The sequence below is a fragment of the Pagrus major genome, chromosome 13, assembly GCF_040436345.1.
Source record: "Pagrus major chromosome 13, Pma_NU_1.0".
NCBI classification, from domain to species: Eukaryota; Metazoa; Chordata; class Actinopteri; order Spariformes; family Sparidae; genus Pagrus; species Pagrus major.
The window spans coordinates 10,114,584-10,131,589 of record NC_133227.1 but is presented as its reverse complement, the minus strand read 5'-3'; the positions used below and the strand labels follow the sequence as shown (position 1 = coordinate 10,131,589).

The window sequence follows — 17,006 nt, the reverse complement described above, 5'->3', positions numbered from 1 at the left end:
GTATTGTCGAAGAATATAATGTGTTTGCAAGGAAGAATAATGTTAGCCATTCTTTTGGTGTCTCTTCTGATGTCATGTTTTTATGTTTGCGTGGACCCCAGGAAGAGTAGCCAAGCTAATGTTCTGCAACAGCTAATGTGTATCCTAGTTCAATCCGAGAAGATAAATTCTTTTAACGCGCTCATATACTCACTTTGATAAGCACTGATTTCATGGGCAGTGCCGGAAAAACCTACAGTACCAACATGAACAGGATGCTGCAGTTCACTTGAACTACCGAGTGGGGTCCAGCGGAACCATTGTCCGTCAGCGGGGGAAGACAAAGGCCGCTGCACAACCGCCGGCGAACGGAAGGAGAACGTTTCTGACACGAACTGGCAGAATGGTGCACATGGACACTCAGGATTAATTAAAACAGCTCTTTGTGGATGGATTTCGCCGACCATCGTCGTAATATAAAATCTAATTTAAATCTGGTATTGGTATGTATATATATTTTTTTATTCACGAGGACTGAAAATAGACTCGGTAGCGTCCAGAATTTATTCCCGGGTTTAGGCTAATATGTTAGCATGCTAGCCGCCAGGTGCAGGGGCTGATAGTTTAGTTAGTCCATGTAGGCTTGTTAATTCTTTTGGTTTAAAAAGAAGTCATTATAACCTTAATGTCTTCACTAACAGTAGCTAATAGGGATATTATGCATCTTATTATAGAATTGTACTCTTAAATGGAGTTAATCTGATGTAACGTTAATGTTACGTTATTGTCTCTGAAGATATCAGCTTTATACTGTACCCGCAACTGCCAGTGTCCCACTGTATATATGTAATGCTTATTGTAAGACAGAACGTTGTGTTTATGTACTACGAACTGTTTTGAGTGCTGTTTTAATAGTTCTGTGCTCAGACTCCTGTGCTTCAGCCCAGGGGGCAGAGTAAACTGTAGCTGGCCTGGGGGCTCTACGTGTGTGCCTGTAAAGCATCAACTGTCTGTAATCTTGTAATTAGACAGCACTGCTTACACATTTAATCAATCATGTTAACATACATGCACATACATTTGGACCTCAGTTGTATACAAATGTGGAGTAGGGATGGACAGCATGAATGATGTCTTATATCATGATGTTAATGTATTTCATTTTCCAGAAATTCAAACTAGAAGCCCTTTCTAACATATACTGACTTGAATAACTGAAAAATCTAAGCACTTTATCACATAGATTAAAATACCCTGTAAATCTGACATTTTCATATTGCGTTTTGCTCATTGCTTGCAAATATCCAGGGGTAATAAAGGTGCACTATGTATTCTTGGGGAAAGAATTTTAATCGGTGGTGAAAAATCCCCATCGATTTGATTTTCAAACAAACTAAATAAACACAGTCTTTGTTTTTAGGACTGAATAAAGTACAATGCAGTTTTACTTTGTTTAAAGTTGCAGGACCCTGCCACCCTTCTATCTTGAAAACAGTGTTCTTGGGGCATCATTCTCCTCTGTGGACGGTTTGTTTATACAGTTATGGAAAGAAATAAACATTTCTAGGTTTGTATTATTACCTTATTAATAATGTAAATATTACATTTCAGAGTTTTAATTTATTTTCCCAAACTACGTAGTGCACCTTTTATAGGATAAGTTATCAATGCATAAACAAAATAGGCAAATCCTTGGTATACAAATTGTCATTGTCTAACTGTATCAGCTGTTAAGTAAAGAGTATTTCCATATATCTTCATAACTTTGTAGACATTGAGTAACATGCCCTTTGTGGTGCTCTATTTTTCTCTTCAGCTTCTTTGGTGGTGAGCCAGGTTGCAGTGACATGGTAATATTTTCTGAATGGCACCGGACAGCTATGGACCAGAAGAGCAGGAGTGGTTTGCCCATGACTGGTGAAGACACTGGTTTGGAGGTTTTGGCCTCACCACTGGCGGGGTATTTGGGAAAAGTCAGTAGAGCTCTTGTTCTCCTTTCACTGTTGTCACTTGCGCAAAGCTGAATTGAATTTGAAAAAGAACTGTGACTGGGCAGTGCCAATCCAAATTCAACAAAAGAAAACAAAACGGAAATCTTTGGTAGTAAAAGGCGAAAGTGTTTTGGTTTGAAGCTTGTAATGATGTGTGTGGAATCAAAGTAACTGAAACTGTGTACTACAGGTTTTTTTTTTTACGAGTATATCTATCTGAAAGAACATAATGGTTCACGATCAACTGCCTACTATTAGATGTCATGTACTTTTGTTTGTTTTTGACACCTACTGATTCTGCTACACTTCCACTTCACTTGTGCCATTCAGCCTCACTAAACTGAACTAAACTCTCAGCAGCCTTTACTCTAACTTGTATGCTCTACATCTGCAAGGTAAATAAATCTAAATCTTCATAATTTTCTCTTGTTCCTCTAATGCATATGTACACATAAGTATTTAAATGTGATTGGAAGAATATATAGAGAGAGGCTGATATGTAGCAGTGAAGGCAGTAAAAGAAATGTATGCAAGCTAAAATTTAATGTGCGCAAAGTTCTAAAATTAAGTATTTGCATGTTCTTTAAAATTGTTTGACATCTTAGGTTTGAATTGGAAAAAATGAAACAACTCATCTGTTTTTTTGAGAAGGTCTGTGGTCTTTATTAACACCATATTTCTCTTTTTTCCATGTTCTTTTTAAAGGTTCAGGAAAGAGCCGCTTCACTGGAGAATTGTCCCTGGTGTACTTCAAAGGGCTTGACCTATGCTCTGCGCTCTTACCGCATCAACCTCCAGGAGTCAATCACCCTCTGCACGAACCCACAGGTAAGTCCCAGTAGTGCTGTGACACACACACACAGCCAACTTAACAGCCATGTATTATGTCTTTTTCAAGGTTCTTTACTTGTCACGTACACACAGCATACTATACAATGTGCAGTGAAATGCACTGTAGGCCCTCCTGGATTATCTTAGCTTGGCAAGATTAAAAGAAAGACGCTAATGAGATGTAGAGATCAAGAGAAAGTTACAAGTTATATTATGTATACATAATTAAGATGAAAAGGAGATCAAAATGTGACATCTGTCTTGTTAACCTTTCTGTATCCATTCCCACATAGTGCCTTTTCCCTCTGGTCAGCCGGTCCTTGGAGGATGTTTTGGCTAGCTTGGATCCCGTGCAGCCCACTATTGGGACGAAAAGAAAAAATGCCTCTGCACTGGAAAAGGAAGAGTCTATTAAACCTGCACGCAAACGTCTGCGATCAAGTGAAGTCGACAGTCTTGGACTGCAATGTACTACTGACACACTTATCAGCCAAGCAGATCCTGGCGCTGTAAACATTGTCAGTAATGGCCAACATGCAGGACCCAAGACAGATGGTGAAAAGGTAAATGGATACCAAAAGGATTCTCCAGTTGCAGAGACAACAGGATGGGACTTGTCACAAGATGAGGATTATATTTTGGACAAGGAACCAGAGAATGCTGCTTGTACAGATGGTTCTGCTCTTCCTTCACACTCGGTCGCAGATGGACACCCGCAGTGCTCCAATGGGGGTGAGCCTGTGCTCTCTCCTCACCGTGGTTCTGTTGGTAAATCAGCGGTAGTGGATGACTTGAGATGCTGCAGTCTAGACTCTGGTCTGTCCTTACTCACAAAAGATGACATTCGTTCAGCTGAAGTCGATACTCCATCGCCTCAGCACAATGATCACACAGCAAGGATGGGACAGAAATCAGATGCTGCAGACGTTACCACATGTATGGGCATACTAGGCATTAAATCACAAACTGAGAATTTGTCCTGTTCCACTAAAACAGAATCGGAAGACCTTGTACCTGTTTCGAATCAGCTTTTCTGGAGGAACAGCAACAACCTGTGTTGGCTGGACTCACTGCTCGTTGCTCTGGTAAACTGTAAGACCTTGAAGAAGTGTAAACCTAATGATGAGCCTCAGCGGTCGTCTGTCTGGCAGCTGATGAGAGGATATGAAGATGTTTGTGCGACCATACAAGCCCATCAGCAGCCTGCCAAAGGTAGGTTAAACATTTAATTAACAGAGCTGTGTGTGGTATCTTTATTTTATTGTATTGCATCTAAAACCAGTAGAAAGTTTGTATTATTAAATTTCCTCTTTATGTGAAAAGTTACTACTTACATCACTGAAAGAGCTGACTCACTTATGTTTTCATACTTTCTGTATCTGCTATGCAAATTGTTTTGGTGTCAGTTGCCCATGGCCCATGTTCTTTTTACATGGATGACTGAGTTAGCTTCATTTGATCATTGATGACACACAAATCTGGATGTTTCAGTTCTTCAGAAGGATTAAAATGAATCTGCAGCTGCTGTCTAAGTAAAAAGTCCTTAATCCCAACCATGAAAAAGTTCAGAATGGTTAACAGCTAGCTGGATCATGACAAAGATGTTTTAGGGAAAACCCATTATAGCAATTTTCAAAACATAACTTTTCTGAAAGGACTGATGGTTTTAGATAAGAAGGTGTAGATCCTTCAGCATTTTTTATGAATGGGTGGTGTATTATTGATTATATTCATGTAATGTAATGTACACACTGAAGAGTTAAATACCTACATATGGATAAATACAGGGTATATTTTCATTATCACTTAATCTGCTGATTATCTTCACAGTTAACCATTTAATCTATAAAATGGATAAATACGGGAAAATATGAAAAATGCTCATTACGATTTCCCAGAGCCCAAAGCGACGTCTTCAAATTGCTTATTTATTCCAACCGACAGTCCAAAACCCAAAGGCTCCTCATTCACTCTCATAAATGACAAAGAACAGCAGCAAATCCTTAAATTTAACATGCAGGAACAGGCAAAGGTTTGACGTTTTTGCTTGAAAACTGATTAACGATTAATCGTTTATCAAAATAGTTTGCAATTAATTTTCTTTCGATCGACTAATTGGCTTATTGTTGCAACTCTAAATACACAACAAAATAGAATAATACCCTTAAAAATAGAACCAACCCTGAAGAGAAAGATGTGAACTTTCTGACCGTTAGAAACTGAAAACATGACATTTGATATTATGATGGAGTTTTGTCCTTCGAACAGCAAAATGTATGAGATTAACTTGCATCATATACACACATGGATTAAAACAATAAATAGTATTGAATTGGAGTTTAGTTTTAACTGCAGGTAAAATTTGTTCAAATTTAGCCATGCAATTAAATCTGGTTCACCTTGAACTCAACATCATTGTCTGACCGCATTCACTCATTATAAATTCTATAACAACTATTGGTGTGGAAACTTTGTGCAGTACAATGTAGAAGGAAATGACATCAGTAACAATAATGCAGGAACACACGTTAGACTTCGGTACATGTCTCTATTGCCCCAGTGTATTCTGGGAGGCTTCCCTAAACCTCTACTTTGTTGTGTGACTACAATCATATAACCAGCACTCAGTCAGTCAAATGAGTGTTTCTAGTATCAACTTTATCCACATTTAGTCTTTATTTCAAAATAAGATGGCTGTGTAACTGGAGATAACTTCATTCAAAATCAACCCATTCATCCTTAAACTGCTTTTAAAGGACTAATTTAGCCGGATGAGAATTAACAGGATGATTATATCCTGATAACAGCATGAAAGTCTGGATTAGTTAAGCCATGTTTGAAGAACGGGGCGCATGTGTTAAAAGACGCCTCCCTGAGATTTCTTCGGCTGCTTCAGTTTAATGGAGGTGAATGGAACTTTGTTACAAACATTGAAATATGAAATTTTGAAAAACACAGCAGCAATATAACTACCTCCATTGTATTGAGGTGGTGGCAGATGTTTGAGAGGTGGATACATCAAGTACAGGGTGCATTAAACTGAAAGTCTGCATTGCTGGATACCACAAGGGATAATTGAAGCAACATTTTGTTTTTCTTTGTTGGCATGAAATTAAGACATTATGGACTAGCACTAATCTTAATGCCATCTGACTATAAATATAACACTGCCATCAACGGACATTTGCAGATCTTATCGTCTAAAAAGCATTTTAAGTTCATTTACTGGTGAATAATCTTTTCATTATTATGGTAAAATGCAATGTTTTATGTGCAGTTCACTTATCTGAAGTTGTCTCTGTCTAGATGGCGTTGTGGGGGTGCCAAATCATGTGCTGCAAAAGGCCAATGCAGACCTACAGAGCCTCAGGATGTCAGTCTTCAAACTACTGCAGCCCAAGCTGCACTGCAAACTGGGTAAGCACAGACACTGAAGACACACCCTGAATTAGCCTGAAACTAAAATAAATTCAATTTGTCTGACAATTGACCCACATTGTCTAGATGCAATTCAAGACGTTTATACTGTAGATCAGACCTATTCAGAAGGTGGCCCATGTGCCAAATGTGGGCTTTTTGTTAGCAGGCATATTAGCCCATTCATTATTTATATCTGTTGCTAAGCACAAAAATACTCCTATTTCATTTTAAAGTTTTAACCCCGGTTGTTTAAGGAGAGGGAACAGGCGAGAATCAACCTACTCCTAAGATTGAAAAGGTGCATAGTTATTTTTCTGTGCTTTTGTATAAATAATGTTTCTTTATCAATTGTGAATGCTAATAAGCAAAGCGGGGAAAACAAATTAAAAGTACATTTAAATTCTGAGCTTTACAGGTCAGACATGGGGAATGTAAATGTCTGGCCCCTTGGCACTTCATGTTCTTTCAAATCTGGCCCTCCTAATAAAGTAATTGAACTGACCTGCTGTAGATGCAGCTTTATCAACAACTGATCAATGATCGTGAAAAATCCGGATATAGGCAGCCAAAAAGTAGTGTCAACAATCAGGAGATAATACAATTTGTCGTATACAAGCCTAAATCCAAAAAAAGTTAGGGTTACAATGTGTAAAACATGAATACAACAGAACGTGATCATTTGTTAATCTTTGTACTCAATACAAAGACAATATATTTAATGTTTTAACGCATCAACTTCAGTGATTTTTGTAAATACTATATGGTTATTCTGAATTTGATGCTCGTTGGGACAGGGGCATCAACAGACTGGGAAAGTTATGGAATGCTCTAAAACACCTGTTTGGAACATTTAATAGGTAAACAGGTTAGTTGGTAACAGGTGATATTATCATGATTAGGTGTGAAAAGTAACATCCTGTAAAGACTCAGGTGTTTAAAAGCTAGGATGGGACAAGGTCCACCACTTTGTGGAACACATGATTGTTTAAAAGACATTACGACATCTGCTCGAGAACACTTCATAAAACCGTTTACTGTAAACACAGTTTGATTGCAAATGATTGCATTCTGTTGTTTTTTTAATTGCCTAACTTCCTAAATTTCACTAAATTTCACTCTAACTTTCTCAATAGTTTTAGAAATGTACATTATTCTGAATGAACGTGTGTCATACCTGAGGTTTATTCTCTGTGTGCACTTGTCCTATTCAAAATAAATTTTCATTGTAACTGACCAGAAAGGCAAGAGAAGAAGAATTTAAGTCTCGTCTTGCCCTTAAACAACATAAAGGTTAATATTAAAATTTGACATTGGTCAGATGACGTTGATCTGATAAACATGTAAGAGCAGAATTTAAACTGTATTTCTGACGCCACCAGCACTGATAGAAATCAAGTGTTCAGGAACAATACGCACACACTGCTCAGCTACTTTGAGCGAAGGAGAGATGTCTGAGTGAATGTTTTTCAAACTGAACAACACAATGCTCCGAGATCCCCTCAAGCCTTTGCTTCATGAATATTAGATTTCATTTAGGCTTAGAGATCACAGTTACAAAAAGAAGTATTTAAAGGAGTAGTCAGTGTTTTTATGGCATGTTTCTTCTGCAGAAAAGAATTGCACGGCGTATACACAATGTCAGTAGGGCTGCAAATGGCTAAAATGCTTAAATGTTTTGATATATTATGCTTTTAGACATTTGGCATCTCTCCTGCTGTTGTACTGACTCATGAATTGTGGTTTCGTTTCCAAAGCAAGAGATAATCTTTGAGTTTCATAACAGAAATTGACGAGTCTGGACATGCAGATTTCTCTTGTTTGGTTGCAGCCAAATCTTTACGTTGTGTGTGGTTGTCTCTTGTAAACTTAGTATATAGCAGGAGGCAGGAATAGCAGTGCAGATACAGTTTAGGCAGAAGAGAGATTTATCCTCAGGTGTGTGAACACATGTGAACTCTGAAATTTTGCCCACACCTCATCCACAGATAAAATCTTTAAAATTACCTGGTTCATGAAGAGTTAACTGCAGCTTCTGTCAGCACTTGTACCTGTGATAATGCTCTAACTGCTGAATGTTTGTGCTTTCCAGGTCAGAGGGAAACTCCAGTGTTTGCCTTGCCGCTTCTGCTCACGATGGACTCCTGGGTGGAGCCTCTCTTCCAGTCGACTTTTCAGTGGGTGTTCAAGTGCAGAGAATGCAAAGCTGGCTCAGAAGAAAGGTAGATGACAAAGTACATGACGTAAAAAAAAAAAAAAAGGGGGGGTGCATTTTTTTCTTGAAATCACAGAGAAATAATGATGTTGGGAACAAATACTCCCCCTCAGGTTTGTTTGGAGAAGGTAACTAAGTAACTAAACCCTGATCCTCGACCATGGAGATGGGCTGGTTATCCAGAGCAATGAATTCAATGACCTTCTCTGTAATATTTTTGGCCATGACGCTGTCTCGTGGACATTTCTCTTTCCTTTTGAAAGTATCCGCGAGTGTTTGTTGCTTCGGTGCCTTTGCCTGTATTGCTTGAGTGAACTCGTTATATTCCTTTGAGTGTTTGTTTTTTATGTGCCGTATCAAATGTGTAGTATTAAATGCAGCTCTTTTGTTACCCCCTCGCGAAACGGTCGTATTTCAGATGTTACATGTCGCCATTGGACTGCTTTTGCTTTGTAATTTAAAATACTTCCACACTGCAGACATTTTAACCACAGGGTTGCCAGAGTAACGTTACGTGCGCATCTGTGTTCTGCCACAAATTGTGCTCCATTTACAACAGCTGACGTAAAAATAATCGGGCTTGGGTCCACGTTCAAAATTGCCGATCCCGATCAGTGAAACAATGCCCATATCGTCCCCGATCCCGCAGATCGGCTCGGGACATCCCTAATATAAAGTAATGAATCATTGAGGACAAGTTGGTGTAAAATCCTTATAATAAGAGGCTTTTTTCTTTAATCTCTTAGCACACTGGCCCATTTATTCACAAGTGACTGTGAACAGTGGATTGTTGATTGATATCTAGTAATGACTTAACACTCTCAGTTCATTAAGTTTTGGTAATTAGCTAAATGTTTGATGGAAAATAAAACATGGCCAGTGAAGCCATTTTAGAGATTTTGTCTGTAGAAAAATCTCTTCAGGGTAACAGTGCACGGTCTTAAATTGGTAATATGATTTAAAATCATGCTACCACATACTGATTGGATCCTACAATGACTGAACAAACTTGGACACCTTACATTGTGCTGTTCAGAATGAAAAGATTTTGTGAGAATCAAGCGTGGGGCCACAACTGACGGATTTTGCTGCCAATTAATTTGACCAAACTTAAGGGTAAAGCTGCAGCGATTAATCGATTAGTGTTAACTATTTGATTAATGGTTAACTTTTTTGATAATCAAGTAATTGGTTTGAGTACTTCAGGAAAAAAAAAAAAAAATCTCAAGCTTCTGAAATGTGAATATTTCTGTTTTTTTAACTCCTCTGTGACAGTACAGTGAATATCTTTAGGTTGTGGACAAAACAAGACAGTTGCCCAATACCATCAGCCGATATTGGCCTATCACAGGTATATTGACATAAGCATATATGTTGTCCAGTATGTGCCAACATGCATATAATGCAGAAAAATATGCTTGGGGTGATATTAATTCTTAAATTCCCAGTGAAATTTACTGTTTCAGTACACTGATGTCATTTTAGACAATATACTTTATTGTAAAACTACGAAGTATCCTCCCTCTGTATCATATCTTTGTCACAAGTGTTTGATAACCACATTTGAGGAATCAGTGCCAAAATGTGTGTATATCGGAAGATATGTTGATATTGGAATTTTTTGACTCCCTGATATCAGCATCAATCCCAAAAATCGTGTATCGGTTGGGCGTCAGACGTCATCTTGGGCTTTGGGAAAAATTCATTGACATTTAAAAAAAAATTTAAAAAATTCTGACATTTTAAAGGAAAAAATAACTAGCTGAATATTTCAAGAAAAATAATTGACAGATTGGTCGACAATGAAATGAATTGTCTGTTCAAGCCCCACTTGAGGGTGTTGAATATAGAATGATGAATAAAAGAGAAAACCAGTCGCTCAGATTGGAGAACCAGAAGCTATTAACTTGTTAAACGATTGATTTATGGACAAAATTGGCATTTCTTAATTTTCTGCTATCAGACTTATTTCAGATAACTTAATCTTCTGTCTATTAGGATCAGTTGACCACATTATTAAATGAGAACTCGGCCACTGATGACACACAATTTCTTCCACCTCTGTCGAGCGTGCTCATCTCTTGACAAAATGTGCAAAACCTAAATGTATTATGTGCTGTGATTTTCAGGAAAATGAAGACTCTCCCTACCTTCACAAATATTTCCCCTGATTGGCGCCCTCTACATGCCGTTCACTCAGCCCCGTGCAATCTGTGCTGTAAGAAGAATCAGAGGAGGACCATGATGCTGGAGAGGTAAGAATCAAACTGTTAATGTGTCTACCTTTAATCTTAGAACTGTTGAATGTTAACAGAGGTTTAACTTTAACTTTAACTGTGAGTACTAGCTGCTTTGGAACTCAGTGTATGGCATCCTCAGTGATCTATATTACTGCACATGGCTACTTTTTCATCATTTAAATTCCCCTTTCATTCAGAAAGTCCTTCCAACAATCAGTCTCAGTCCACAAAATAAAAGCTGCGTCCTTTCAATACATAACCATTACAAAAACAAAACATTTATCCATCTGCAGTGCCTTACACGTTTGTTGTAATCTACAATAATATTGTTTTTACATAAGATGAGGCATTCATTGACTCTACTGCACACACCTCTCAGAGTTGGACAGCAGAATTGACAGTGCCTCCTCAGATTTTGGCTGATTAGCTGGGCTTGCTTTAACAGTTATTATTTATAGATGTTGTAGATGCTGTAGATGTTAGCTTCAAGTGAAAATGGCCAACGTGATTAATAATTGTTATCAGGCAGAAATCACGCTCAGCGTGGGTCTTGTCAGGTTCATGCTTCCACAGCAAGTTCATAAAATCCGATACGTGCCTCGAGATGTTCGTTTAAAAAAATACACAACAAGTTTTGGTTTTTTTTTCACTCGCAGATGATCTCTGCCTCCCTCCGACATAGCTCCTAACTAAGCAAAGTTAGCCACAGTTCAAAGCATGGGAGCAACATCGTGACGTAACTTTATTGTCCAGCTGAGGCGGGACAATCAACAACCAACATAAGCTGCAGACTCTCGATTATGCTCTATCCCTGCATCGATGCAGAATCTTTCATGTCCACATTGTGATGCATCTTAATATCGAGAGGATCAACCATTGATTGTCCAGTTGTTTGATATAAAAGTACAAACATTTATTTTCAAGGCCAGCAGAAAAACAGAAGCACCTCCATAGCCCACATTAACTAATGAACTACCTACCGATGTAGAGCCAAAGAACTGTGTCTTAAAGTGGCTGTAACTGTTTGAAATGACCAGTTAATCATTACTCAACTAAGGTTGATGTCTACCAAATTGGCATATTATGCTGTCCACCATGAAACATGTGATGGACGATGACATTGTTTTTTAGGGGTTTTCAGGGGCTCGACAGTGTGTTTCTGTATTTGACGTAGTGTGTCTCCTCAGAGTTGCTGTAAGTTTACCTCTTCAGTCACTGCTGCTTCCCACTGTTGCTCTGATAGCAACCTCCATCTGTCTCACCCTGCCAAGAAAACTGTCACCTGTCGCGGGGACAGTCACAAGGGAACAGGCAGATCAACTCTCACATCCCTGCTGGCCATATGTCCGATATACATCCTTGTGCAGGGTTTAAAAGTGTCTCTGCACCACATTTCCTTGATTAAGCTGTGTTCAGTCTCTACAGGTTGAAACAAAGTTAGCTGACTAGCTATAACGAGGGAGGTTAAACTAAGAAAATGCAAATAACAGCATGATTAGTCCTGTATACATTGCATCAGTTACTTTTTAATTGGATGTAACATTGCCGACATGTATTGTCCTTGTATTGTTTAAGAAAATAGAAAAAAACAGGACATGGCGATTGAGCAGCAACAAAAACTTTTTATATATTCTCTCCCACATTTCACAACGCCTACCTTTTCGGCAACTCTGAGGGGGCACGGTGCTTTTTTTGCACTCTCTGGTGAGGGGGAGATGTTACGATAGTAGAGAATGATGCCATCTTTCTTCGGCACAACCCTACTGCCCACAATTAAATATAGAATATAATTATAATAGAACACATATTTCAAAAACAGCACATCTGTGTATTAGCAGGAGTCGTAAAGTTTGGCTCAGTTCTACCATGGCGTACACTTTTCCACCCATTTAACCCAACTTTTGCTTTGTGTTTTGTCTAGACTGCCTCCAGTGTTTATGTTGCACTTTGTAGAGGGGCTTCCTGACAATGACGTCAGAATCTACACCTTCACCTTCAAGGGGAAACGCTACTCCGTCACCACTGTCATACAGTACAATCAGCAGCTGAAGCACTTTGTCACATGGATTCGTAATTCTGATGGTAAGTTTCTAAAGATGGATTCTTTAATTGTTCATTACTCTTTGGTAAAGGTGGGAGGTAACAAAGTACACATACTTCATTACTGTACTTGAGTATTTATTCTTCTGACGACTTTTACTTTTACTCCCTACATTTTAACACAAATGTCTGTACTTTTTACTCCTTCAATTTTCAAAACAGGCTGGTTACTTTAGTTTTAATTCAATTAAGGGGAATTATAGATTATTTACCATGCTATTCCAACCTAAATTGTCGGTATTTGACGTCCTGGCAATGAGACTCAACAATCAACTATTTTTCTGGTGCGTTTACAAACGGCTCAGACAAATCCTACTGATTCTACCATTAGATTTATTAGTAGTGTTTGAGTTATGTTGTATTAATATGACTTGAGCTGCTGTTAACTTTGCACAGAAATGGCCAGTAGAAAAAAGAAATTGGTCTTTTTTTACACAAGTATCTGTACTTCTACTTGAGTAAAGAATGTGTGTACGTTTGCCACCTCTGCTTTTTCGCTGGTATGACATGTTTATATTTATTATTTTATTAATATATGTTGATAATTCTTTTATTCCAAAGGAGGGGAAGTGTACAATGTATGTCAATAGTGACAGCATATGAGATGTGTACAAAATAAAGTAGAAGTAACAAAAAATGATAATTGATGTGACAGGTAAACAATACTTTTGCCAGTGACTTTGCTAAAATTAACAATTGATTAGCTTGCAGTTGCAGCCTGGTTTGCATGCTGTTATGTGTTGTAGTATTTTAAAATGGAAGTCAGAAGACCAAGAACTTGTTTTTAGGATTAATCCATTAGCTATATTTACACACAACCACTGGAGCAAATAGTTGAGTCACATGAATTTTTATTCCTCCATGTTGTATTTTGCCAACAGCACATTCTGCTGGACAATTCATGCAATGTTATATACAGGAAACAACAGCTTGTTTCATTTATAGAATGTATCTGTAGCTTTCCACATTTGATCTGTTTTATTTTTAGTCTGCATTATGTTTTGCAATTATATTCTCCTCTATGTGCTCTTATCTTAGCAAAGATGCTCATGTAAAAGAGATAATTAGTCTTAAGTGAGGGATTTTCTCAGTTAAACAAAGCTCTTCTTCTTCTTCTTCTAAGTGTTATTATTAGGCATTTGTCATATAAAATCATTAGGTGATAATTATGGTTGAATCAATAATTCATCAGCTCTGACTGGTTGTTAGATTATCATAACAAATATCATATAAACCATCTTCATGTGCTGTTTTTGTTGTTGTTTTTGTGTGTAACCATGTGTTGTGGTACCTGCTCCTCACAGGATCCTGGCTGGAATATGACGACTTGAAACATCCAGACTGTAAGACCCATCAAATTCTCCCAGTCCCTGCTGAGCAGATCCACGTTGTCTTCTGGGAGGTGGAGGAGGACAAAGAGCCTCCAGCCTGTTCTCCATCCAGCACTTTTGTTGAATCTCCTCCACCTAAAAATACGATGAACCCCAGTCCAAGTGACTCGATAGTGGATGAGCCATGTGATGGCACTCCGGATCACTCTACTCTCATGTCTCACAACGACACCGACATCGTCTGTGCACTCTCGGCATCCGAAGACGGCAGCAACATCATAGACACAACAGTAACAGCCGGTGTTGATACATCAATAGGTTCCACAACGCTGCTCGACACCTTCGAGGGCCTCACACATAATGACATCATTACACTCACACTGGTCGAGGTAACGGTTGATTCAGAAATGCACCCTGGACCACCTCAGGATTTGAGTGCTCCTAGCAGGAGTGAAATCATTGACTCTACACCGGATAGCTCCTCCACTGTAACAGGTGTTAAAGAGTCTCACGGTCCTAATGTTGAGCCCCCCACCACCTCCAACTCATCTGAAAGTGACAATGACTCGTCTAGTGATCCCACAATTGTGCCTGGTGGACGAGGGAGAGGGAGAGGAGTTGGCAGAGGGAAAACCGTTGCCAGACAAACGGGTAAAAAGGCAGCCTCAACCAAAGCAGCTCCAGATATTTCACCACCTGCATCATCAGAGTCCTCCAAAGAAATCAGTAACAAACCTGCTCCCGGTGCTGCTCAGGATGCCACACCACGTGTTGAAACTACACAGCAAGTGTCCCCCGTGTCTTCTACTGACACCCTACTCTTACCCACTAGTCAGGAAAATCCCATAATGCAGCCAGTGTCACTGCAGAGTAGCCGCTGGTCTTTCCTGCTAGGCAAACACCCACTAAACCCAGTTCACAAGCCGACTGATAAACCCATCCCCACCCTGGCCACACAAGTGAAGCCCACACTTCCTTCTCACTCCACCCCCAACCCTGTGAGAAGACAGCAAATTTCTGGTGGACTCTTCCCTAAACCACCGCTCAAGACGGAGGAGAGCGAGGGTCTCCCGCTGAAAGCTGCAGAAATGTATGATGCGTTCGGCGCAAAGAGCTCAAACACCCAGGGCCCGCTGCTAGCATCCCCTGCACTCATCAGTGGCAACTCAAAGCTGTCTCAACCCATAACTTCCAAGCAGAACACTGTGGTGGTGTCAGGTACATCACTGTTGATGCCTCGAGCAAAGGGGCTGCCTGAAATATCCTCCTCAAACAAATGCAGCAGCCAGTTGTCGAAGGTTCCTCCAAGTGTCAGCGCCACTGAAGCCCTCAGGTACAAGCTGATGAAGAAGCTGAAAGCAAAGAAGAAGAGGCTCGATAAGCTGAATAAAATGTTGGGTCAACAGGGTGGAGCAAGCCTCCGACCCGACAGCACTGACCTGGACTCTCCTAACACCGTCACCTCCAGCACCTACGACAGCTCCATCTGCGACGACTTCTTTTCGGACCTGCTCTCACCGGCAACCACAGCCAGCAACCTTTCCCCTGACAGCACCGGCTTCCTTGAGATGCTCGCCAGCGGGCAAGATGGAGGCGACCAGTTGGACGGAGCGGCAGGTGCTGTGTTGCAGGTGAACACTTGTCCGAATGAACCCCACAACGAAAACTTCCTGGAGGACTTCCTCCTGCAGGCTGTGGCTGAGAGGCCGTCGGAGATGGAGACAGAGGCACTAAGTGAACTTTTGATTTAAATTGTGGGGGTGGATGCTTGAAGCACAGATAACCTTGACTTGGTATCATGAGAAAATTATGCAAAATTTGTTTTCACCTTATCTATCTTACAATGTCAGCCCAAAGCAGCCTGTTTCACATGAAAATGCAAGTTTAAATTAGTGAAGCGATTTATTTAGATGAGTTAAGTTTATATGTATGTGAAGTGATGCAGACAGTATGTTGAACCTTGGGTAACGTTTGTGAACTGTATCTTGAACATTTTTCTGCAAGTTTGGCACTTATAATGTATGTCACTGGGTTGTATGAAACCATAGTGTTAACAGTCAAAGCTGTTGGTTTGCTCTGTTTTGTTATTTTGACAAGTCACTTATAAATTCCCATGAATTTTTATATTTTTGTCATAAATACTTCCAATGACTAGTTTTCGCTGTACAAAATGTTTGAATTTCTGTGAAATTTAGGAAAAATGTGTTTGCAGTTTTGCCAAAACAATGTTCATAATAAGGCCTCAACAAGCCTCCTCATAGGGGAATAAAATATTAAAATAAAACTATCACTGTTTTAATATATTTAAAGTCCCTGTGATGACTTGTTCAATTCATTCAGGTACCTAGTTCTCAGTGAGTCACAATTATGAGGTCCCAATTCTTAAAAGCAAGTACTGATCAGCCAGACTGTAGCTTTCTTTTTAGCTCAAGAGCAGAACTGTTGTGGATTACGACATATGTAACTTAAAGATGAACAATATGAATGATGAAGTCGGTTTCTAAGAATTATTTATAGATTACGCAGACTTTTTCTCTGATCAGTGTATAGATATGGTAAATCTGGTAATGTGGAGCAAGATAACCTAAAAGAAAAATTAAGTGATTGAAATCTCCATTTCCATAGTTGGCAGGCAAACGCGTCTCCAAAGTAGGACCCACAAATGATTGTTTTCAGAACAATATGTAGTGTTGGTGTAATTGCCAGGTGTTTGGTAATTGTTTTCACAGCACAGCAAAACAAAAGGGTATTGTCTCTTAATTTGACAGCCTGCATTTAGTCCAAATTATCCCCTCCTTTCGTGTCTTTAAACAAAAATTTAGATCACATACAGCACAACTACTATAGTAGTTTGACTTGTCTGCCTTAACCATACACATCGTCAATCATATTGGCTTTATAG

General features: G+C 39.3%; 1 protein-coding gene across 4 annotated transcripts; it reads left to right on the top strand.

Moving 5' to 3' along the window:
* The first annotated feature begins 372 nt into the window (after nucleotides 1–372).
* uspl1 (ubiquitin specific peptidase like 1) lies at nucleotides 373–16,407 on the top strand. 4 transcript variants are annotated; one of them, XM_073479176.1, is made up of 10 exons: nucleotides 373–482; nucleotides 1,439–1,546; nucleotides 1,796–1,952; nucleotides 2,676–2,798; nucleotides 3,095–4,013; nucleotides 6,108–6,218; nucleotides 8,311–8,440; nucleotides 10,563–10,688; nucleotides 12,595–12,755; nucleotides 14,078–16,407. In XM_073479176.1, exons 3-10 carry the CDS (start codon nucleotides 1,827–1,829, stop codon nucleotides 15,853–15,855), a joined length of 3,474 nt encoding a protein of 1,157 aa, XP_073335277.1. In that variant the 5' UTR covers nucleotides 373–482; nucleotides 1,439–1,546; nucleotides 1,796–1,826; the 3' UTR covers nucleotides 15,856–16,407. The 4 variants fall into 4 exon arrangements, with proteins under 4 accessions (XP_073335277.1, XP_073335275.1, XP_073335276.1 ...); XM_073479174.1 differs by lacking the exon at nucleotides 1,439–1,546; XM_073479175.1 differs by lacking the exon at nucleotides 373–482 and having other exon boundaries at nucleotides 717–1,546.
* Nucleotides 16,408–17,006: the final 599 nt, after the last annotated feature.